The 25,961-nt window shown below is 34.0% G+C and overlaps 2 protein-coding genes across 3 annotated transcripts in view; one reads left to right on the top strand and one right to left on the bottom strand.

The window, feature by feature from the left end:
* Positions 1–11,299, top strand: part of LOC138135354 (modular serine protease-like) — a 72,766-nt gene extending 61,467 nt beyond the window's left edge. For both annotated transcript variants that reach the window (XM_069054061.1, XM_069054063.1), the window contains exons 5-8: positions 8,438–8,599; positions 8,652–8,932; positions 8,978–9,134; positions 9,331–11,299. In XM_069054061.1, coding sequence (XP_068910162.1) covers positions 8,438–8,599; positions 8,652–8,932; positions 8,978–9,134; positions 9,331–9,569 — 839 coding nt within the window. In that variant the 3' untranslated portion in view covers positions 9,570–11,299. The remainder of the gene's footprint in view (positions 1–8,437; positions 8,600–8,651; positions 8,933–8,977; positions 9,135–9,330) is intronic.
* On the bottom strand, positions 9,559–25,650 carry LOC138135350 (DNA-dependent protein kinase catalytic subunit-like). The gene is made up of 9 exons (XM_069054052.1): positions 25,286–25,650; positions 24,193–25,235; positions 23,669–24,138; positions 15,694–15,893; positions 15,368–15,639; positions 15,056–15,312; positions 14,802–15,002; positions 14,494–14,750; positions 9,559–10,340 (listed from the first exon to the last, which is right to left on the bottom strand). The coding sequence occupies exons 1-9, from the start codon at positions 25,588–25,590 to the stop codon at positions 9,623–9,625; spliced, it is 3,723 nt and encodes a 1,240-aa protein (XP_068910153.1). The 5' UTR covers positions 25,591–25,650; the 3' UTR covers positions 9,559–9,622.
* Between the last annotated feature and the right edge of the window lie 311 nt (positions 25,651–25,961).

The raw sequence follows: 25,961 nt of genomic DNA, 5'->3' as shown, positions 1-25,961 counted from the left end.
ACCGCAGCTAACTTTGTTTTTTTAAGTTGCACTGTATATTTTTTTATCTTTATTCTGATAGATGTTTATCTTCTGAATACATAAACATTAAAATAAAAAATCAAAAATTTGTTTTTAATAAAAAAAAATAGAATTTCCAAAAATCAAGTAACCATAACTTTACTATAGCAAATGTTTGAAATTACTTCCATTCTCTCTAAGGCACATTTGACACCTTCCACTGAGGCCCATTGCGGCGTTTAATAAAAATTCTGGTGGTATTTGTTCACATACTGCTACGATTCTTTTTATTAAATCATCTCTGTTATTGGCCGGAGTCAAATAGACATTGTCTTGAATATCCATAGCTCTCTTAGTCACTTTGCAAAATTAGAATGCACTTTTATTACTGTTTAATGTGACTGCTTAATTTAAAAAAAATACATCGTTTTTTAATTTCTTCTTTATGCTTCTATGCATGAGCATGGTTGTTTACATTTTCATATTTAAAATAAAAATGTCTATAAAACTGAGCAAAAAAAGTTAATAGTGCCATTTGAAAAAAAAAGTTGACTATTATTTGTCAAAAACAGAACTCAATAACAAATATTGGATCAATTCAAATTGCAGCCCATTTAAAACGATTTTGTTTGACATATCATTTATTAAAATCGGATAAAAAATAAGGAAGTTATAGCACCAAATGTTTTTCATAATACACCCGGTGTTTATGCAGTAAAAAAAAACTTTTTGTTTCACAAAAATACTAAATGTTTACTATATTTTATACTATATTCAATTTCAAATGGATACCCAGATTTAGACTTCTTATTAGCCTCTCATACAGAGTGTCTTATAATTAAAGCATTCCGACTCCAAAGCGTTGCAGGGACTTGTTGAAAAAAGTTGAATAATTCTTAAGATGATATATGTGATATAACTCTTCTAACTTTGTTCAATACAGCAACCGCATTCCTTACTTTATAATTTTCAGATCAAAGCGATGCTGAGATATGTACAAAAATATGCCTAGGTTGATACCGGTTCGAATTATCCGTATCCAAGGTTACAAAACAATAATCTAGCCCCATTGCCGCCTCTTTTTGAACAAAAATTGCAAAAATTAAATGTTTTTTACTCCGCGATAACGCTACTTTTCTAAGACAATTTTTTGCATCATTATTTTCTCACGATAAATAAAAATAAACGGCAAACATTCCTAATTTCTATTTGAACAAAATTTGATGCAAACTCTACACCTTCAGTATCTTTGCAAGGAGGGGTCGCCCGAATTTTATACCGGTGTCCCAGAACTGCCGCATGATATTTTAATAGCGTATTCTGGAGTGAAAATCAAGACTAAAATTGAAAGAAAAAATGTCGAGGGTCCTATAGTATCTATACTGTAAGCGATTTTCGCTGACCAATCATAAGACCATTGTTAATTGCTTTATTAGGTAAGCTCATTACTTTGTTTCATTTCCATGGATTTTCATAATACGATAAAATTATTTGAATTATTTGGTCCGCTGTAATCGAATAATAAATTACATTGTGACATTTCTTAACGTCATTTTGACAGTAATATTTTTTCATAAAATCCAGAAGTGAACAGTTTTGAAAATGTTTACCGCTGCAGAGTACTATGATATGCTCATAGTTTATGGAGCATGTGGTGAAAGTGCTTATGCAGCCGTAGAAGCTTACGCTGCACGTTTTCCTGCAAATGTATTTTTGCGTTTGGTGAATCGCGCTAGGAATACGGGGAATGTAGTACCTCAAACTAAAGGAGTTGGTGGTGTTACACGAGAGGCTCGCACTCCATAAAATGAAGAGGCTGTTCTTCAGACTTTTGAGGAAGACGGAACGTTAAGCATTAGAAGCGTCGCTAGTATGTTTGACATTTCAAAAAGCACAACACAGCGGATTCTAAAGGATAATCGACAACACGCTTATCATTATAAGCAATATAAGCGTGTACAGAATCTCTTGCCTGAAGATCTTCCTCTCAGAGTGCAGTTCTGTGAATGGTTACTGCAACAACATGAAGCAAATCCCAACTTTGTAAAAAGTATTTTATTTAGGAATTAATGTTTTTTCTCAAGACGAGGAGGCCTTTGTATTCAAATTGGTGGAGGTCATTTTGAGCAATTATTATAAGAGTATCTACGAATTGTTAACTGTTATGGTTTTTGATTGTTTATTAAACTTTTTTTTTAATTCTAAAAAATCAAAACAATATTGCTTTTCTGTTTTACCCTGCTTAAAAACCAGCTTTTGTTAAGGCATTATTCCAATCAAACATGAACCTCAATATTTGTTCCTAGTTTCAAGGAGTGTATTAACGTTTGTCAGCTCAACATTTACGCTTTCATCTTAGGGTGACGTGCCTCAACGCAGCTATTAAAAAATAATGTCACATTGACATTTCATTTCTGTCAAGTACAGTGGATCAGCTAAATTTATAAGAATTTTGAAAAATGTAAATGTAAGTTGTTTCCTAGCAACTAGTCGGATTACTTACTATATCTTAAAACAGGTTGAAAGAAGCTTCACACGATTGGTTAATTTCAATAGTTTACCATTTAAATACCCTACGGCCCTCGACATTTATTCTTTCAAATTTAGTCTTAATTTTCACTCCGGAATACGTTATTAAAATATCATGCGGCAATTCTGGGACACCCGGTATAAAGAGCGATCAAATTAATTTGTAATCGAGTTATCCATGAATCCGAAATCGTATGCCATTACTTGAATTCCACGCTCCAATAAACACAGCTTGAAACACAGGTTAGATCTCGAAATATCAATCGCAAAGACAAACGGAATCAAATCCATGGATGACTCGATTACAAATTAATTTGATCGCTCGATAGTATATCAATTGTAAGAAAAATCTAAACTCGGTACAGGTTGCAAAGGCACACTTGTCATTTGCAACAGCGCTTTTATGGCATTAGTCATTTGAAATTACTTTAAAACTGTACTTATATGGAAAATATTCAACCCAAACTATGATTTTCTGGTCCCTTTCTGCCTTTCTTTGGTTCAGAAATATGAAAAAAATGCTGTTGCAAATGACAAGTGTGTCTTTGCAACCTGTACCAAGTTTATCAATATTTTATTAGGTCTCCTCTCAATAAGGACATAGAATGCAAAAGAATTTCGCAATCGAGTATCAGCCAACGTTTTTTCGAAAACTGCACAGCTCCACATTAGCGGAAATTTTTTTGTCTACAATTATCTTGTTGTTTTAACTTTTAAATATTTATATTTGCAGTAAAGGCGCGTAACGTGAGCGTTCCACATTTGGTGAACATTTAGTAAAATAGGTAAACATATAGCATTTACAATACAAGCAACAGTAAAACAATACGCAACATTCCTATTTTGGTGACGCTGTTCTCATTTTCCAAAATGTCATTATTTGGTATCCACTAGGAATTTTTGATGTTAATTTAATTTTTTGGGGAACAGCGCTAGGGGTGTATAATTTAATTTGGTGAACATTATATTAATACCCTTTATCAATTATCGATTGTAAACCGCATATGTGTTTCTTATAATTTCTTGTATTTATAACACGATCTTGTATTGCAAATATAAAACCCTCCGTCTCAGGGTGAATATTTGATTTCTTAAGCCATGCATGAGAGGCCTGAATATTAACTTCTGGTTGTTCCAGTTCTTTAAAGTATCTCCCATGTAAAGACTTCTGTTTTATATTTGCTATTGTGTCAGGTATATTTGGCTTAACAATGTCTGAAATTAGATTATCACTTAAATTTAAAGGTGTGTAGCCTTTATCGGCTGAAACCAAAGCATTGAAAAAGGCTCGAGCTCTATTGAGGAAATAATTTTTTAGTGAAGCAATTTGATTTTTTAGCAGTATTTCTAGATTTGAAAAACCCCTACCACCGTTTTCGCGTGGTAAATTAAATCTTTCAATAGCAGATTTAGGATGGTGTTTACTAAATTTGGTAAAAAGAACTCTAGTTTTAATGTTTATGTTCTGTAAATTAGTTTTGGACCATTTTATAACACCGAAAGAATAGGTCAGTAATGGAACAGCATATGTATTAACTGCTTTAATTAAATTATTACCGTTTAATTTTGATTTTAAAATAGATTTAATTCTTAAATAAAATTGCTTTTCTAAATTTTCTTTTATAATTGAGTTTTGAATATGATTTGATTGATTAATACCTAAATATTTATAAAATTCTCCTTTATTTAAATTTTTAATGATTTCTCCTTCTTGAGTTATATATTCTAAATGTTCGTAATGACCGCGACATATTGATTGCATTTTACACTTATCAATACCAAAACTCATCCCAATATCATTTGAGAAATTTTCAGTTATTGTTAGTAAAGATAAAATGTGATTCTTTTTTGATGCATAAAGTTTTATGTCATCCATATAAAGAAGGTGATTTAATTTGGATAGTGTGGTATTATTAAGTCTAATATTGAAACCATATCCAGTGCTATTTAATAGATTTGTCAAAGGATTAATGGCTAGACAAAACCATAAAGGACTTAAAGAATCTCCTTGATAAATTCCCCGTTTAATTTGAATAGGCTCGGATTTTAATTTAGTATTGTATATTGATAAATTTAAAGTAGTTCTCCAAAATGTCATAACATGAGATAAAAAGTTAATCAAATCCAAATTAATTTTATAAATTTTAAGAATTTTAATTAACCATGAATGTGGTACTGAATCATAGGCTTTTTTGTAGTCTATGAATGCTGTATAAATATTTCTATTATTTTTTCTAGCTTGTTCCATTATTACCGTATCTATTATGAGTTGTTCTTTACAACCAAAACACTCTTTAACACAACCTTTTTGTTCTTCATTAAGTATATTTAATTTTTGACAATGGTCGTAAATTATTACTTTAATGCAAGATGTCATAATTTTATAAATTGTAGGTAGACATGTGATTGGCCTATATTTTGATGGATTTTTAGTATCGGAATCTTTTGCTTTCAGATATGTTATACCATGGGCCAAAAACTCTGGAAATGTGTTAGATTCCCTAATAAATCCGTTAAAGTGATCAAGTAAGCATTTATGAATACAAGTAAATTTTTTTAACCAAAAGTTATGAATTTGGTCACCTCCAGGGGATTTCCAATTATGTGAACTATTAATATTTTTAACTAAAATTTCAAGACTAATTTGAATATGATCTCGATTATTACTATCTGGTATATCATTTTCTAAATGAGGAATCCATTCTGCCTGATTATTAAATTGAACTTCATTTGACCATATGTTTGACCCGTGGAGGGAGAAAAGACTGGAGATGGCATTTCCTATGCTGCCCATGTTAAAAATCCGAACCCTCTAAAAGCACGTGCAACAACCTTTTATGACCCAGTCCACAATGCGCTAGATAAAGAAGCACAATGCGCCTGGAAGGAAGGCGAAGCAAGCCATTGGCCTAGCGTCGATATTCAGAAACCTTTTATGACTCTGTAGTTTTCGCGGGCGGGTACACTTATTTGAATTAGTGCCATCTCCAGTCTTTTCTCCCTCCACGGTTTGACCAGAATTCTTTAATTTCGTTTATATTTGGTGTACCATTATTACTTTGAGTTTTATTATCTGTTAAATTTTTGTAAAACAACTTCTCATTATTTCTAAATAGTTTGTTTTCAAATTTCCGTTGTTTATTATTTTTATATCTTTTGAGTCGTTTAGAATAAATATTTAACTTCTGTAATAAAGTGTCTTTGATTTCTATTAATGTTTTATTATATTCGTTATATTTTAAACAATGTATTCTGTTTTTATTTAAAATCGATTGAATACAGTTATTTAGATGATTAGAATTTATACCCTTTAAATATTGAGTTATTCTACCTAAATCTCGTCTGATATTGTTAATGCGTTTATTTAGTCTTCGTTCCCATTTATTATTATAATATTCGTAAGAAAGGAAATAATGTATTAAGTGTGTAAAAATAATTAATTTTGGCCAAAGGAAAAGTGAAAATTGCCAAAATAATTTTGTTACGACAAAAAATTTCTATTAAACGATGTTACTTCCAATTTAAAAAGAATAGACCAGATTTAAGAGATCCGGCAACAATGTACCTATTCAGATAATACCGGGTGATCAAGAAGGACTGTTTAAGTTGGCAATACAATTAAGAACATTTTTTTATTCGGCTATTTACAACACTGCAACCGGATATGTTTTGTGGGTTTATTTGACAGATATCTGACGTAACATTAATAACGACAAAATGGTAGGTTATGAGAGTAAAAATTAACGGTAAAAAGAAATCAAAGTTGGAATTCAGAATAATAATTTAAAAATTAAGTAACTAAAAGAAATTCTCGAAGTGCTCCCCATTTTGCTCTAAACATAAATTAACTCTTCTCTCGAACGATTCACCAGCATGTTTACTTAATTTAATTTGAAATGTCAAATTTGACTTGTCATTGATGCGGTTGTCAGTGTGAAGCCGTCGTGGAGGGAGAAAAGACTGGAGATGGCATTTCCTATGCTTCCCATGTTAAAAATCCGTACCCTCTAAAAGCACGTGCAACAACCTTTTATGACCCAGTCCACAATGCGCTAGATAAAGAAGCACAATGCGCCTGGAAGGAAGGCGAAGGAAGCCATTGGCCTAGCGTCTATATTCAGAAACCTTTTATGACTCTGTAGTTTTCGCGGGCCGGTACACTTATTTGAATTAGTGCCATCTCCAGTCTTTTCTCCCTCCACGGAAGCCGTCAACAACCGGAAGTTACTCCAGTTGTACCATTTAAAAATAAAATTCAGCATTACCAACTTAAAGAGTCCTTCTTGATCACCCCCGTAGTTATAACCGTAATTTGAAAACAACCTAACCTAACACAAAAAGTGTCAATTTCCTTTAGGGAATATAGTTATCACCGAGGTAGGTACTGCCAATAAAATCACTAGATGGTCATAGCCAACTCGGTCCCAAAAAGATCGTGAATGCCTAATAACTAGATGTAAGTAAATCATTTTATTCCACACTGTATATGGTTATTGCTGCAGCGCTGCACCAAGGAGTTTAAAATGAGAGGAGGGGGAGGGAAGGTCAGTTTGAAAAAGTGATGCCACCCGCCAAATCGTGTAGAGCCATAAAATGTTGCTAAACAAGTAAAAGACGGGGCGCGCAGATGCATTTACTGTAATTTGTAACATAAAGTAGGTACATGAAAAAATTTAACAAAAATAATAGTATATTTTCGCACTGCCGCAAAAAAGTTAAGGATATTGCTGTTTGTGAACAAGAAAGGAAGAACAGGGATCATAATCGATACCTACTCGTACACATGTGTATCGTTCATGTCATAAAAGGTTGCTGGAACGATTGGCATCACTTTGAATGCATTACCAGCATAGGGCGCCTTCCCTCCTCTCATTTTAACCTCCTTGCTCTGCAATGAGGTCACTTAAATTTAGCAACACACTGAAAATTTGGAAGTGACAAGTGAAGCACAGTTGACTGTTTCTCGCTCGCTCTGCTAAATTCGACTCCCAAGATTTAGTTTGCTGCGAACGATTTTAGCGTGACGCATGAAACTAATTCACTGGCCGGGAATAAAATGTAGGTGGTGCGCCTAAAGAAGTTTTCACTTCAAAAACACGAGATGTGAGGTGACTGTGGTGTCACGCCGGTGCCGTTTAGATTGTTTGTTGGAGCCACTAGAACACAGACTCACTAGAGGCTATACTTCTATGTAGCTGACCGCACTACGTCAACTCACGCGTACATGCGCACATTGGGACTGGACCCACTGGACGGCATAGAAGATACATTTTCTATCTCATATTCTTGGCGACAGTTTTTACACACGAGGTATAGAAAACACGCATTATAGTCCTCCTAGCTTTATGATGTACATACTACCGTGCGATCAAATAAAAAAAAAATCAGAGTAGGCGAAAATGGTGTTTTGAACCAATCAAAGCATCAGAATAGCACAATCCAGGTAACTCGATTTTTTTAATTGATCGCACGTTAGAAGTAGTCATGGCCCTTGCGCAAGGTGTGAAATTCATATTTCCCGCGCCCCAAACGATCTGTGCATGAGTAGTGCGATTTTTAACCTCGAAAGTGCCGTTGTAAATTTTTCAGAAACAAAGTGGACGAAGGGTGTTCATCTGTAGCTAAATCGATTCCAAATTTTCTGTAGAACGCGGTGATACGGCTATTTTTACTGTAAAATGTGTGTCTGATACGTACCTTGACCGTACCATCGCCCAATCAAAATCTTCCGCTTCTAACAAACAACAAGAAAATGAATGTATTTAGTATTTATTTTAAAGTCAAATCGATTCAAACAGAGAACCAGAGATACCCAGTCAAAAATTGTAAAAACTGCTCAAATGTCTTCTCTACGGCGTAAGTGAATCAGTGTTGTGTGTAAGTTTGACAGGAGTGTTTTCTTTCTCAGATTGCGGCGTGGCTGATCTGGAAGTTGCTCCCTTGATAGTCAACGGGTGGATTACGGAACAAGGTAAATTCCCTTGGCATGCTGTACTATTTACTTTAGAAGAAGGAAACTGGACTTTTACTTGTGGAGGAAGTTTAATTACCGAAAGAATCGTTTTAACGGGCAAGTGTAACGCCGTTTGTAACTGTTAATTAGAATTAGAATCATTTGGTAGCTGCACATTGTACATGGAATAGTTATGAAGAAATATTGCGAATCGGTTTGGGTAAACATTACAGTGATTATTACAAAGAGGAAGATTACGCGCAAATTGTAAACATATCAAAAATAATACGACAGCCAGCGTACCAAGATCTTGCGGGAAATTACGGATCAGACATAGCCATTTTAGTGTTAACTGGTTCAGTAGATTTCTCTCCCGTGATAAGACCAACCTGTATTGACTGGAACCTGGATGATATTACCGAGCATTTAAGTCACAATAAATTAGGACTGGTATAAAACTTCATTAGAAAAATTATTATCAAACATTTTTGATAGATTGCAGGGATGGGCGTCACGGAAAACAACACTTTTAGCACACGACTAAGGGGTACTTACCTACCGGTCATCGAAAGTGGCCACTGTATCGAAAAACAAAAAAAGGATTTCAAGAAGTACATCTCTTTTACGTCATTTTGTGCAGGCTGGGAAAACGGTACTAAAAATAATATGTATATTCTTTACTTTTTTTTTTACCACGATTTCCTCTATCTAAAGTCATATGAATGATATTTAAATTGTCATTCGCAAATGTGTAGGAATGGGTAAATAACATAGAAACCAATTTCAGCTGTGGAAATTGCACTTGCAGCATATATCCCGCGCTCTGACTTACTTTTTTCATTTTTAAGGTACTGGCGTTTGCAATGGTGACAGCGGAGGTGGTCTCGTTTTTCCATCAGAACAAAATCCGAATAAATTCACCATACAAGGAATAGTGAGTGTCAGTCCACGACGTCCTGGAACATCTTTCTGCGACCCGAATTATTACACAGTTTTTACAAAAGTTGGAATGTATGTCCGTTGGATTTATGATACTTTACAGGAAATTCATGATGATGAATCTGACAACAGCCAAGTTATTTTGTAGGAGATTTTATTGTTGTACCAACAGAAACGAACATAATAAAAATACAAAAAAAGTTAGATCCAAGCCGCCCAACCATGAAACATTCGACCAAGTAAATTATAATCGGTAGCATGATCTATTAAACAATCAACTTGATCTTCAACTGACAAATTATCACCATTCATTCTAGCCCTGATGTCATAATCTGGTGCTCCCTCAACTAATTTGATGTAAGCCTTCATGTATTTCTCGTTTCTTTGATGCCCTGCCTTTAAATCTTCGATCAGAATAGTCGTAGAACTAGTTCCGAGTAGTTTTCTTTTCGCTTGATCTATTTTCTGAGCCGGATACCAATTGCAGTTGGCAGAATCAGTACCTCCACTAAATCGTGAAGCATGTTCCAACCAATCAAGTGATGGTTCTTCGATGAAAACATTCATCGTGGCAAGTAATGAACCACTATTTGATCTCAAAGATCTCAAGCAATGAATCATGATCTCTTTAAATAATCCCTTTTCGCCCAAAGGTTGCATGAGATTAACCAAGTGTGGTGTTAAACGGAACGGTACCAATTCGGGTACTGGTAAAATCTGCGTTGCTGTGCCAAAAGCATGTCCAAAATCAATTCCCAAGACTTTACCGTCTTTCAAACATACCAAAGTGTTGGACAAATGCCTATCCCCTACCCCCAATATCCAATGACTGACGCACATAACGGCATAGCTTTTTATGAAGTTGTTCCGTAAAATGAAAAAACTTTCGTTGTTGGTACTTAGCTTTAAAAATGTAGACCTACAAAACATTATTAGTGTAATTGAGCTGTAAATACATACACATATACAGGTACGTGTGTTAAATTTGACCATGGGAAGAAGTCGCCAATTAATGAAACTTCTCTCTATAACATTTTGCAAAATTTGCAAAAGTTTTCCAAGTTTTTTTGCCCCCCAATTTTTACCAAACGAATCGTTTTGTATGATTATCGGCTATTCTTTATTTTTTTGTAAACATGAGAATTTAAATTTTAATTTTTTAATTTTTTCTATGACTGCTACGTGTTAAAATTAACACACGCATTTTAGATACATATTTAATTCACATTTTTGAAAAGTAACAATTTGCTTTGATACTACAAAACCATAGTTCTTTTAGCTGCCGTGAAGTGGTAAGTCGAAAAATGCGACACTATACAGGATTATTCACCTAAGATAACGAGTCTGACCAGGTAATATGATTTATAAAGCTATCTCGATGTCTGAAATCACCGCATCCCGTCAAATTCCAATTCTGTTTATGGACAACGCAAGCGTCATAAAACTGTCGAAGAACCCGGAATTTCACAAGAGGTCCAAACACATTGACATTAAACAGCATTTTCTTAGAGAAAAGGTACCTACTTAACGGCGATCTCCAAGTTGCACATATTGACGGGACAAACCAGACTGCGGACATAATGACGAAACCCCTTTTCAGGACGCGTTTCACGCAACTTCGTTATAAGTTAGGACTCATTAATTTCGAAAACTGGACACAATTATGTTAACAATAAGCAGTAACTATAGCCATAAATCACCAAATTGTGAGGGTTCCACTAATTTACAACCAACCGACCCTTCCTATTGTCAGTCTAATCATGAGCACTTGGCTTGAGTTTATTGGGTGTCCGAATATTGTGTCCGCTAGTATATCTTAAGTTAGTTCTTTAAGTTCATTGTAAGCGTTCATTGAATACAGTTGTTCTCAATCTCTGATTCTGTCTGTTTTATTTGCCAACCTCAACAGACCTTTCAAACTAATAGAATACCTTCTTGGATTCTTGATTTAATTTTTATTCGTATATGCCAAACTTTGTAAAATGTAGTTTGGGTTGCATTTTTACCTGGTCAGGCTCGTCATCTTACGTGAACAACCCTGCATTTGCTCATGGAGACGTAAAGCAACTGTTTTTGTAATAATCGTATAAAGAAATTTGTATCCTATGATATTCAACCCACGACAATTATGACTAATAATAATAAATAAGGTTGCAGACGAATGCGTCTGTTGGAGCTTAACACTGAGTGCTTTTAAATATTGTGTAATCAGGGAAATCGAGTCACCGTCGGAAATATTCCTGATTGAACTGTACCGATTTGTCAATTAAAATGAAAAAAATAAAATAAAAATTGCGCAAGTGATCACTTTTAAATAAAGTTTTATCATTAAATACCCGGTGACTCTTAATGATTGAGACAAAGTTAGTGGGTTGGCTTGGCGCTCCCGAAAAATTGGTATACTTCGTCCAGCGAGACATTGGGAGATTTTAAATTGTATAAAATTAACCCAACGCTATAAAATCCACTAGGATACATTAATTAGAGCGTAATTTCTGGGCAAAAATGTGACTGCTTGAACTACTTGTTACTACTTTCTTTACGTAGAATTTAGTGATTTTTATGTCAACCAATCTCTCGCTGAACAAACTATACCTCTAGTCATTTGTCAAAAACTTGCCGGTTGATTTAGAGTGGTAGGTATATAAGAGAAAGTAGGCTCGATCCTGGTTCCTACGGGAGTTTTTGAGTTAAATTTGAGTTAGCAGCCTGGTGGCCACAGACTTTGTGAAGTAAATGCAAGCAAATCTAAATACCGGGTGACCAAAAAGGACTGTTTAAGTTGACAAATTGGCAATACAATTAAGAGCATTTTGTTACTCAGCTGTTTGCAATACTGCAACCGGATACGTCTTTTGACAGATGTGTGGGGTTCAGGAAACACCCCACTACGGATCGAGCGGACCTGGGTAACCAGGAGAACGAACCTGGGTAACGAAATAAAAAAACAACTCTCAGCAGGCGTTCAGGAGTTGAGAGAAAAATTCTGTGACGCTTCGTAAATTAAATATTCAATACTGTTGTTTTCTGAATAAATGTTTGTTATTGTGGATCATCTCTATTGATTGAACGGCCCATGAGACAACGCTAAAGATGTTTGACGTGAAATAAACAGCGACAAAATTGTGAGTTATGTATAAAAATCAACGGTACAAAGAAACAACTTGAACTGTCACTGTCCGTGTGAAGTCGTCAACAACCGAAAGTTACTCATTTAAAAGTAAAAATCAGTCCTGCCAACACAAACAGTCCTTTTTGATCACGCTGTAGTTAACGTAATACCGGGTGATTTTAATGAATGTGACTTTTTTTTCATAGGTTGGTAATATTATTGTTGGTTATTCTGCTTTTTAATGTGATAGTTGACATAAACATAGGCGTCCTCGCCTATTTGACACAATTTATTAATACATAAAATGTTAAAATGACGTACGTACGCCAATGTGTTGATTAAGGTAGGTATCAAGTTTGCCAAAATAATTTATGAAAAATGTCCCCAACTTAAGAAAAAAAGTCACAATCATTTAAAATCACCCGGTATTTATAAGGCATTCACGATGTTTTTGGGACCGAGTGATAATTAAATTCCCCAAAGGAAATTGACACTGTTTGTGTTAGGTTAGGATGTTTTCAGTTTAAAGTTATATTTCCTGAATAGGTACATTGTTGCCGGATCTCGTAAATCTGGTCTGTCCCCATTTAAATTGGAAGTAGCATCGTTTAATTGCTGCGCTCGTATTTCAATCTGGCCTCTCGGGCAATTAGAAAAACCCAATTTGCACAGAAACGAGTTGCAAACAAACTTTTATTGTTTGAAACGACGCCCCAAAGCTTCCAAATCTATTTAAAATGATTTCGCATTTGGTTTTGACAGTTTTGACAAATTTTTCGAGAAATGTCACTTTGAATGTGTTGTCTAGGGCAACGGTTGGTTATCTGCTATTTTTTGCTTTAGAGCAGTTAGCAGGCAGTTTACAAAGGAGAAAAATGAGAATTTATGACAGTTGAAAGCAATAAAATTATAAATCTGGCACTGACAGAAAAAAAAATTGCATCCGTTACATCAGTCATTCCAACATGAAAAGAAAAAATCATAGCCAACTCGGTCCCAAAAAGATCGTGAATGCTTTATACATTTTATTTTCACTCTACACATTTTGTTAATGAACAATTTTATTTAAACACAGATAATAACAATTTTGACAATAACAGTGCAGCCAATTAACCATCGAACAAACGCCCCTAGGAACCAGGATGGAGCCAACTCTATTTAATATACTAATTTTAGGTTGATTCGTTTTCTAGGTTAAGATTCTCAGTTAACCAACATAAAAGCGTAAATCTATCGCCAACCGAACAATAATTATTTGGATCACAAGTCCAGAAAATGATATTTTGCGAGTGTGAGTGATATTGCGTAGCCGAGGCGAAGCAACACGAGCACTCGGAAAACATTTTCTGGACGTGTAATTCACAAAATTTTTCATGCCGACAAATTTAAATCATTTTTAAAAAGTAAAAAATTTGTTTCACAAGCGGAATCGAACCCGCGACCGTCGCGTCCCTGAGCCGAAACGGAGTCCGTTGGCTATATTCAATGCTGCCTGCCCATTCTCTAGCGAATTTTTAGTCAAGGTAACTTTTGTAAGTACAAGGCCGGGAATTTTATGTTCCCGGTGGATTTTGAATCATGCAAAACCGTCGATAACGGCCGGCAGCATGAAAACATTATTTCAATCATTAAAAGTCACCCGGTATATGTAATTGAATTTAAAAATTATCAGAACACTTATTTTATTAAATTGTTGACGTTTCTCGCAAACGTGTGCAGCCGTGGTGCAAATTCCAACGAAATGTCTACGAAAACTCTAACGAAAAATTTACATTAACGTCAAAAATTAGTTATAAAGATTGCAGTTTTGCACGTATCTATTTAAAACATTCGGTATACGAAACTTTTAGCAACTAAAACGTAACTTTAGAGGCGTCAATTAAACACATCTATTGGAAAAGGTATGCTCTCCATCTCGATTACAAATTTTCTTGATCTATTTTTTTATAAATTCCCTTACCTGAAAATATCCCATTCTACCGTGCTCACCAAGGAACGGAATTTAGGAATTGTTTTATCTCTGGAATATGTCGTTGCTGCACGCCCGTACGCATCAACATCTTGTTGATTTGAAGATTTATAGATCCATTTGTGGTACGAATCAAAAGCTTCGCCATAACTTTTTGTATCTATTAATGATTTTTTAACAAAGTCCTGTAGAGAATTCGTTTTATCGATCCACTGTATTATACCTAAATTTGTTGTTAGTGGTATTACCTAAAAATCACTACTTACTACTGAAACGGAAACAGCTATTTGATTTTATACTTGATAGGTTAATATCGACAATTCTCGTCCGCTCACTGATGTATCACTGCTGAAGATGTTATTCATTAATGAAAAAATCTGCTGGATTCTTTGATCTTGTCTTATATCTTCGCCAAATTTAATGAGAAAGGGATATTCTCTACTATCATTTCCCAAAATAGTTATTTTGATCGGTTTTCTTAAAGAACTCATCACGATAATCTACATAAGAAAATAAAAATAACACCGTTGATAACGTGAAAACTGTAACTTACATTGGGACAAAAACTGGATATTTTGACATGATGCTGAACGAGAGGCAATCTGTTTCCGGAGTATTGACCAGGAATTTCTAGGTCAAAATTCAATTTGCACGCGGACAAGTTGGCCAACCAAGGAGAATAATCCTTCAGTAAACCAGAATATCTTTTAACTTCATGTGAATCTAACAACATTTCAACCAATTCACTCTCAACTTTCTGAAGTTTATCCATAATTTTTTTACTGGCATTACTAGCATTACTCAGAAGTCCTTACAAATAAAATCACATATAGCTTTCACAGTAGCATTCTTAAAACAAAATTACCTTCAAGACTTTTAAAGTCTTTTTCGTATTTCACAATTTTTTTAAACATGTTTCCTTGCATCAAACTGACATCACGTGAATCTGGTTTACAATTAAAAAATTGCTTCAGAACGTGCTTTTGAATTGATCGAATATCTGTAAAATTTCCTAAATGGCATGCCTTTTTTATTTTTCTAACATAGTATAAAAGAATGGAAGCTGGAATACCGACATATGATAAAGCAGATAAAAAATTATCAACTCTTTCGTCCCCAAGCAAAATTTTGTCCAACCTGCAAATTTTGCATAAAATTACTTAAAGTATTTAAAATCTGCCATTTACAGACTTTTTTATTAGATTTATGGATTCCATGTTTTCGCAGTTATAATTTTCTTTACTTAATCTGTAAGCAAACATAACAGCTTGTGGATATGTGTTTGCTATTCTTATTATTAGTGGTCCCATAGCGGATACTTTTTGTGTATCAACATTCACTAGTATTTGAGGAACCCACCCCAAAAACATCCACGCAGGTATTTTTTCAGTCTAAAAAATGTACTACATTAACAATATGTTATAATATACAGTGTGGAAACTACTTATGGAATAAATTCAGTAATTTCAAAACTAATGACATTTGTCAAAAACGCTGAAAAAGGTCAATTTTTATTTCTCATAATGCTTATTTTAAGTTGTTTCATTTGTTCATGACGTTATTCATTTTTTAGCTATGACGTCATCACCTTTTTTAAATGACAACTCCAACTTTTTTCTTCTCTCTCTGATAGATCTTCCCACTACCTAAATGTTGAATAAAAAAAAAATTGGTACTTTACATAACAATTTTTTTGAGAAAATGACAAATTTTACTTCAAAAATTTAATTTAATTTTTAATGTAAAAATTTTAGTTGAGCTCAAACAATAACAAACAGACATCTAAGATTAACAATAAAATTTAATGTGAATGTTGAAATTGTCCCCCGCCAACCATTTGGCACTCACCGACACTTTGTACACAGCGCTCAATAATGCCAGGGCTTATTTGCTCCATTTCAGCGCGAATTCTCTGCCATAAATCTTCTAAATTGTTTGGTCTATTAAAATAAATCTTCCATTTTAAATAAACCCATACCAAAGAATTTTTACGTTAAAAAATAAATTAAATTTTTGAAATAAAATTTGTCATTTTCTCAAAAAAAATATTATGTAAGATACCAATCTTTTTCATTCGTTGTTTAGCTACTAAGAAGGGCTATCGGAAAGGGAAGAAAAAAGTGGGGGTTGTCATTTCAAAAAATTGATGATGACATCATAGCTCAAAAATGAATGACGTCATGAACAAATGAAGCAACTTAAAACAAGCACTATTAGAAATAAAAACTGACCTGTTTCAGCGTTTTCAACAAGTGTCATTAGTTTTGAAATTACTGAATTTATTCCATAAGTAGTATCCACACTGTATAATATGTTATAATTAAGTAAACTGGGCGATAACTAGTCTGTTGTTATAACCCACGTTGCCATTAGCACCGTGGGTTATTAACATCTATAACCCACTACAGTACATTCTACATAGTTCCTCATCTGGCACAAATATTTCCATTTTCAAGGAAATTAAACTTAAAATTACAAAGTGGAACACGTCAATCTTAAGCCTTATTTGTTGTTTGTAAACAAATATCATTAATAATAGAAATATTGGATAAAACGTTGTATGGCATACGTAGGTTATTAAGTATTATCCACTCGAGGTAATAACCTACGCGGGCAACCCCTCGTAGGTAACACATACCTATCGTATGTAATATCTAAAAATAACCCACCATAAATTACTATTTCAATAATCATCCTTTAAATAAATTGTGGAAAAAGGAGGCATAAAGTGATTCGACTTTTTTACGTCTGCTACAAAGTTCGCTTGTCTAAAATTTAATTTTGTTGCGTGGTATTGAGAATTTCAGGAACATTCTCCAGCCTAAGTAACCGACCATTCTTATAACGACTACAGGTTATAATTAAAATAACTGCTGCATCATGTAAAGAAAACGATACTTGATTTTTTGACTTGTTTTTGTTCGTTATAATTGTTATTTTTCTAATTTGCTGTTTTAACAAAGCTATTAGCACATCCGAAATCTAGGAACTTTTTTTCAGTTGGTAACACATTGGCGGCAGCAAATTGACTGTGGTATTCTCTGCTATTTGCCGTATTTCTGGATAATTTATCTTTAATTGTAATTTCACTTACGAAAAATAACAATTATGTTTAGTCTAGATTCAAATTTAAAATTTTACTTTAAATGTTAACCATGAAATAAAAGTTGATTTTATTTGTAAAAAACATGTATTTTTTATTATACCTGAATCATAATCCCTGTTTTTGACACTAAAATGCGTGCGAAAAAGGGCCTTTAAAACACTAAAGCTTTAAGGGTTCCTTAGGTAACAACAAATTCACCTACATTTTGAACAATGATAAACAGACATTTATACACAATTTATGATAGCAACGAAACAACAACAATTGACCATTTCTATATCAACGATTAATCTCACAGATTACTTCGGAAAAGGTATTTCAATTTACTTTTTTTTTTTAATTTTCAGATTTTAGTGCAGGTATAATAAAAAATAGCGTATGATACACGTTTATAAGGGCCTTTAAAGCACTTGCGCTACGCGTCGTGCTCTTAAACTCGTCGCGCGTGCTTTAAAGGCTTCCTTATAAACTTGTATCATAATATACTATTTTTTTATTGGTAACCAATTTTGCTCATTTAAAACACGCCTGAGCGTGTTTAAATCGAACTTTAAAAAACGCTCTTTTCCATGGCAACATCTCGCGTTTTCCATGGAAACATCACCAAACCCGAGAGGACCGGAGAAACGTGAAGTCTAAATGTTAACTCATTTAACATTTAAAAAAATATATCGTAAAGTATTCGTGGATAACTGGTCTTTAAAACACTTGCTCTATTTCGAACACTCCGGCTGCGCCGTCGTGCTCGAAAAATCGCGCGTGTTTTAAAGACCTTAATATCCATTTATACTTTAATATACTATAATATGCAAATTAGAAACAATAGCATAAAAAACTCGTTTTATAAAACTTAAGAGCACTCATGTTTTAATATACTATTACATTGATAGATGCGTAAGTGAACTTTTTATGGCAAGGAGGTAGTTCAAGGGCCGAGGCGGAAGCTGAGGTCCGTGAAACCTCCGAGGTTAAAAAAAAACTTACGCGTCGTGTATTGTATTAAATTTTTCCTACTACGAAGCACCAACATTTTATAATATGAAAAGAATAGCTAAAAACCGTGCCGTGTCACGAGCGTGCTTTGGATCTTGGAACCAAAACCATAGCAACAACTTTGACGAACATTTTATGTGCGTGGCGCGTGTAATCCGTAGTATTAGTTTGATAGTTTGTGGTTATAGGCTTGCCCGACATCGATTGACGCGACGCCAAGCGGCGGAGCGCGGCGTTTTTCAGTTTGCAAACAAACAGTTTCGTATTTGACGGCGTGTAAAATCGACTGTTTGAAAGTAAGAAATTCAAATTATTTAGAAAAAAGAAAAGAATGATCAATCGGGGAGGTGTTTGCTGTGTTCCGGGTTTCAAAAATACCGAAAAAAAGAATTGGTAATTGAAATTTTAATCATGTACTATGGCGGACAATAAATTTAGGCTGGCCTGTCATTGGCTTGACATCAAAATGTGAAGCTGACATCATGTTCAACTAACCCCATTTTCGATTTTTGTCATTCTTGTCATCGTGACAGCAATAATCAAAATTAAAATTGGGAAAAGAAGCGTGCACCAGAGAGAAGTGCTACTATAAATCAGTTATGTTAGTGGGTCATGATCTGTAAGTTACGAAAAGGGCGAAGGAAACGCCAAACAACTTGAAAACCTTCAGTTTGACAAACGGACACATCAGTCATAATGACAATAAATGGTGGCTTGCATTAACTTTTTTGAAATGTCAGAAATTTGCCGGCCTAAATTTATTGTCCGCCATAGTATTTGGCATGCGTACTTGCTAACAACAAAGAACCTCTTATTCGTGAGAATTAAAAAACAACGATTAATTTGCCTCGCTGTTTTCAAATGCACAATCGGTTTGCAAAATTTTAGTCATAATTCAAAAGTGCCGAGCAATCTGCTCTATTTATAAACATATACACGTCATTATTAATGACAACGAACTTACGGACAAACAGAATTTTAAGAAAAGTTGGAATTAAACTTCAACCTCTAAATAAACACCGTTCACGTTGTTTTGGCATAATGGAAGGCCATGATTTATTTTTTTGAACGTTGGTCACACTGTTTGATTTCCGTTACTAAAGTGCCTGACATGCGAACCTATCAAAATGAACATAAATTTTTTCTGAATTTCCCGCGATGTTTGAGTATTCTGCTATTGCAAACTAGTGAAACTGACAACAATGCACTAGACATCAAGGCTATTTATAACCTCAAACTTAGAAAAACATAACCTAACAGAGAGCTTTACTACCAAAATAATAAATTAAAATCTCTATGGCCTCCCATTATGCCAAAATAACGTGAATGCATATATATATATATATCTGTTTATTTACGTCCGTAACCCTGGATCTTTCTTAAGCTATTTAATATTTTTTTGTTCGACACTGTCAGAATTTGAATATTTTCTCCTATGTGAACGGATTTTGATAAATGTCACAACTTGTCAAAATGAAACGTCAAGCTAATTTTAAAGGTTTTAAGCGATTTGGAGCCTTTTAGGGGCTCGTCGAACAAAAAAACGTTGTATTCAACTCGTTCGTGTGTAAATTGGGCCTTTTTTGGCACTCGTGGGCCTTTAAAACGCTCGTTTCACTCGCGTTTTAAAATGGCCCACGCGTGCCAAAAAAGGCCCAATTTACACACAAACTCGTCAAATAAACTACTATTAAAAACAGACTTTGCAACATAACCTTTCGTTGCTGATAAGTGATAAATGAAAGCAATAGCGTTAAAAAAATGGTCAGCGTGTAGTAGATTTTTTGTAATTAAAAATTAAAGGTGGCCAATCAGAAGGTCGCTGTTCAATTTCAGGTAAATTCAACAAACACTTTAAATTGCTTAGCAACATAATTCTATTAGTAGATAATTTTTATTACTCAGGTATCGTATTACACGTTCCTTAGTAACTGAAGGAAAGAACTCAAGTTTTCTGGTAGAAACTGCTCGAACATATAGCTCAATTTGAAAAATTCATAACTAAGAAGCTATTGCACCCTGAATATTTTTCTGAACGTTTTTCACCTTTACGACCTTTAAGTCTGATTCGCCAGTTCTGGGACACCTGTATAATCGGTTCCAGCATTTGAATAACCGTTGGAGAAGTACAGTTGCGGCCCCGACAAACTCAGCACCGACTTTTGACACATTCTGCCAAATTCAAAAAAATTGTAAGTCAGAAGCGTGCACAATTTTTAAAATGCCTCAATTAAACGAACTGCAAAAGTCGATAATAACTAGGCTAGACGACGGTATGAGGCATATCGCAAATGAAATAAATATTGATAAAAACACGATACTTTTGGCAAAACGAAAAATTGAGGAAACTGGAATTATTAGAAGAAATGGACAACGTAGGCATTTTGCTAATCTTACGAGATGATCTTAAAATGTTGTAAACTCTTTCAGAACGACAGAGAATATCAAACCCTGATGAAGATATGCGCTTGGTTAATTTTCTAAGTGAGTACCGCAAGAGCAAAAGTGGAAACCAATTTTCCAGGTTCCATAAGAACCAGTCGAAAAAAAAATAAAAGAGAGTGAACTACGAAATAGAAGTGCGGCCAATAAGATATTTTGGTCAGAAGCAAATAAAGAGGAAAGACTGCATTTCGCCTTTCAACATATAAACAATGTCAACTTTTGGGAAAACATAGTCTTCAGATGAAAAAAATTTTCAATCATGCACGTGTTCGTGTTTATAGACCGGTTGGTGAAAGATTTTCTGCATATGTTCATAAAATTAAGCGTAGTGGGCGTTTTTCTGTGGGTGAGTTCTCGTGCAACGGGAATATGTGTTATAGTGGAAGAACGATTGGCACTTTAAGTTTATAGAGATATTCTGGAGCAAGCACTGTCACCTTCTGTTCTACCTGTTTTTGGAAATAATTTTGTATTCCAACAGGATAATTGCCCCATTCATACAGCGCATCTCATAAGACATTTTTTGCAAGCTAATGAAGTAACCATATTAGACTGGCCAGTGAGAAGTCCAGACCTCAACCCCATCGAAAATATTTGGGGTATCATGGCCAAAGAAATTAATAATAAAATCTAGCCTCAAAACCGTCAAGAATGAATTCAAAGTTGTACAAGAATTAATAACGTATCTCGGATACATGGACTCTGTACAGTCTGTACTGTCGCGAGCAATAAATTTTGGTCATCAAGGTCATTTTTTGACGCAACGGAAAGTGCTCTAATGTGAAACGGGCATAACCTCTAATAAATTCTATTTGTCTTGTGTTGTCAAGATCTTGTGAACTTTTTGGAAATCCCAATTGGGTTGCCACCCTAACTTCTGACACATCCATCTATATTAGGGAAATAATTTTTACTCTGTTAAAATACCATATTGGGGCCATAATTTTGAATGTTTAGAATAAAACTTTGACAAAAAATTTTTGATTGACGTTTTATTGACATTGACCCTAATTAAGGAGGCGAAATTTTTAATTTGTGACAGTAGCGGGAAATTTCAAAATAATCTTGACGCTCAAGATTTAATGATCGCGACTGTACAACGTACAGTTCTGTTAATGCCCAGGAGACTCCAAATGGTCATAGATGCTAAAGGTGAACAATAAAATATTAACTTTATTGTAAACTCCATCCATTTTCAATATACATTACTGTTAGGGAATTTTCTTTTTTTGTATTGCAATGAAAGTGTTTTATTTTTTCTAATATTGAACATTCAAAGCAGATATTTTGAATTTGTCACTGTCAGATTATAATTATTGAAAAAAATACGATTAAGTAGCGATATCATGTAGGGCACAGGCAGAGTTATAAAGAGAAAATGCCTCACTTTGGAGACAAAACAAAGTGTTCATCCGTGTTTTAAAAACATTTGGGAAGTAAATGGTCCAAATTTGGGGAGGAGGCCAGTTTACCGAATGGTTGGGGAGATTTTTGCCGTAAGTTGATAAATCCACTTTTAATTTAAATTGATCTATTTAAAATGTTAACTTCAATCTCCTACAGATATCTAAAGAAAAAGTACGGAATAATTTCTGGGTCGGGGACACAGGCACAGAATGGAAACGACGTACGATGGAACAGTGAAGAAATATTTGCGCCGTTGTGCGCTTTTTTTAATTACAAGACCGCCGGGCTTCAAACTTGACTTGACAGGGTTTGTTCCTGAGCCCTATTCATTTCTAATGTATCATGCTTTCACTCTGTGTCCTCCTCTGCAATATTTTCTTTAAAATCTGTTTACGTTACGCACACCCACTTGCTGGTTTCAATGCCGGTATTTAATATTAACCTGTAGATACCATATTTTAAGTAAAATATTCAAAACTAGTTTACTTTGCTTGATTACGGGACCCGATTAGAGATTTGTCAAAAATGACAATAATCGTACATTATAACCTCTTCAAAATACACATAACCTGAATTATTATTTGTGACACTGCATTTACAATAGAAAAAAGTTGTATCCTATTACACCCCAAAAGTTACTAAAATCACTAGATTTAGTTGTGTATATTGAAAATGGATGGAGTTTATTTGAATTTTTCCATTTTTCAAATTTCTTATTTTGTTGTACGCCACTGATTTAAATTTAAAAAATTAACAAAAACAAGTAGTGGTATTCTAATAACAAAATTGTAGTTTAATGATGCGTTTGATACAAAAACTCGATAAGTTTGACACTAACAACCAAAAAATCGATGAAATAACAAAATTTCACTGTAGCTATCAAAAATTGCCTTGGTGTAAACTTTTCTCTCATTTTAACCAATCAACGAAGGAAAAATAGTCCCTATGCTATTCTATACTGCATACTTAAATGGAATAGACTTTAGGACCATGTTACACAGCCAACATTTTTTATTTGTCACACTGTCTGAGTTTGTAGGAACCGCAAATGTATAGCGCCACACGACATTACATTTGACCTTGACTGTACATCCTAATACTGTCTCATTTTGTTTGTTTTGTAGTGTATTTCTGGAGTATTTGAGTATACAAAAATTACACAGGATCAATAATAGTGGTTATAATGATTAAAGAACCAAAGCCCAAGATACTTACTTCTTCAATAAATCGAGTTTTCTGGTGTTCACTGAATTCAGTTTCCATTAAAACACACGGAAAAAGTTGTCTACCTTCAGACGAATTATATTTCATTGCTCTTAAAACAAATAATGTAAAATCGTCGTAATGTTCTTGTTTTCTTGCAAAATACGCCAATTCGACATACGCATTTGCCACTTTGGCGCATTTTTCTGCATTCTGGTTTCCATCTTCAGTCTCCATTTCGTGGTCCAATTTTTCGTCGAAAGAACGAAGATATAATTTTAATTTATTGGCTGCAAATAAAGCAATTTCTTCGGGAGAAGAAATAGAACTTGTTTCGGTAAGATTCTTCAAATCTGACTTTCTATTTTGAAAGATTTCGTCATTTAGTTTCAAAAGTGAAGAAATTTGACTGTATTGATTAAATAATTGGACATGTGCTAGTAACTTCAAAAGTGTTTGATTTGGATCTTGAAATATTTGCTCTGAAAATTAATTGATTAAAACAAACGAATTAATGATTATGAAGGGTATACTACCAAGAACTTTACATCCCTGCAATAATACATCCAATTTGCTAGTGGGGGAATCTAACATAACTGCTTTAATCGATGCTAATTTACTTAACCCAAGTTTTACTTTCGGTGAGTTGTGATTCTTATGAATGTTCAAGTATTTTTTGGTCATATAAAAATTATTTTGTTCTATTGCTGCATCAATGATCTGTTCATTCAATCTAAACTGTACTTTAGTTAGGTCACTAAGAATATCTTTTAGTTCATCGTCTTCAGTGGATTGTAATTTATTTGTAATCACATTCAAGAATTGTTTGCGATAGAGCACTTTTTCTTCAGTGAATAAAATGGACGGCAAAATACCGTGAACCGTTCTATTCCAGTAGTTCGTTAATTCATTAATGTGCTCCTTAGTACTTACATTTAAATTATGCATAGTATTTACAAATTTGTTTATATCAATAACGTTACACAATTTTAAAAGTTTGTGGTAACGAAGACTTGAATAAGAAGAATCCAGTTGCTGCCAATAATCCAAAAAGTTGTTGATATATATTTGTAAATATTTCTGTGCTTCATCGATTTCGCCTTTAAAAACCCACAACATGGCAATTTCTTCCGAAAAATTATTTTGCAAATATTCCCCTTTCTCAGAATTTAGGCTTCTGTTCAAATCCATAAAAAACTGATTTGATGAATTTTGGGTAAATAAAGTACTTTTTAATTGACCACTGATATACCACGGTAATAATTTTTGCTGATTAAAACTTTGGTCCCATAAATTATTCCAGGAATTACCATCGACATCAGAGACGATTCCTTCAATTGATCCCACCAAATTGGTCCACTCTCCCAAGTGGGAAAAACATTTAAAATATGATTCGTAATAAAAATCTTTTCTCTCGAGACTCTCGTCGCTTTCGATCAAATTTTTGTACAAGTCTTGGGCGTCTTTCCACTGCTTTCGTGATTCCGCCGCAAGAGCATCCTTGACATTTCCTGGACAATCATTTTTTTCAAGAAAAATCGATTTCACGGCATCCCATTCCTCCATTTCTTTGTATAATCTGAAAATAATACATTGATAAATTATTACAAAACAAGAACAAATAATTACTCTGCCATTTTAACCCAAATGTTGATTTCACTATTGTTTTGGAATCCACGTGCTTTTTTAGCATCACTTAATTCTTCGCCATGTGAAATTATATACTCTTCTAAGAGTAATATGCCCAGTGTTCTTAATCCGCAAGAGTGGCAAACTGTTGCCACCAAATCGGGTGACAGTACTATCTCATTTTTGCTTAGTATTAAAACTTCGAACAAGGTTTGAAACAAATTTCTGTAGAAGTGCACGGAACTATTAAAAATGCTATTGATACTTGTTGAAACTTGTTCTACAAAACTTTGATCGCTTCTCATTTTAAGCAATGTACTTTTAAATATTTCTGAATATAAAATTTTTGAAATTTCCCCATCATGCTGAAATGAAAGTTACTTTAAAACACAGTTACATGGAAAATGTGAAATAAAAATGCTGTCCTCGTAAAAGAAATTGACAATCTTACCGATGTTAAAAAAAATATATTTTTTTACAATTACATACAAAAGGCCGTATGATTTCCCTTTCATTAAATTTAAAGAACGTCGTTAAATTGTTTTCTCTCTGTCTAACATAGTGCTTGGCATATACTCTCACTTTGTCTAATCATTATTTAGCTAATGTAAGGCTTAACGAATGGGAAATCATACGGCCTAATGTGTTTTACAAGTCTAAAATTGCACAAACAATA

This window comes from Tenebrio molitor, chromosome 7, assembly GCF_963966145.1.
Source record: "Tenebrio molitor chromosome 7, icTenMoli1.1, whole genome shotgun sequence".
Taxonomy (NCBI): domain Eukaryota; kingdom Metazoa; phylum Arthropoda; class Insecta; order Coleoptera; family Tenebrionidae; genus Tenebrio; species Tenebrio molitor.
Note: the sequence above shows the minus strand (reverse complement) of the source record. Positions and strands in the feature narration are given on the sequence as shown.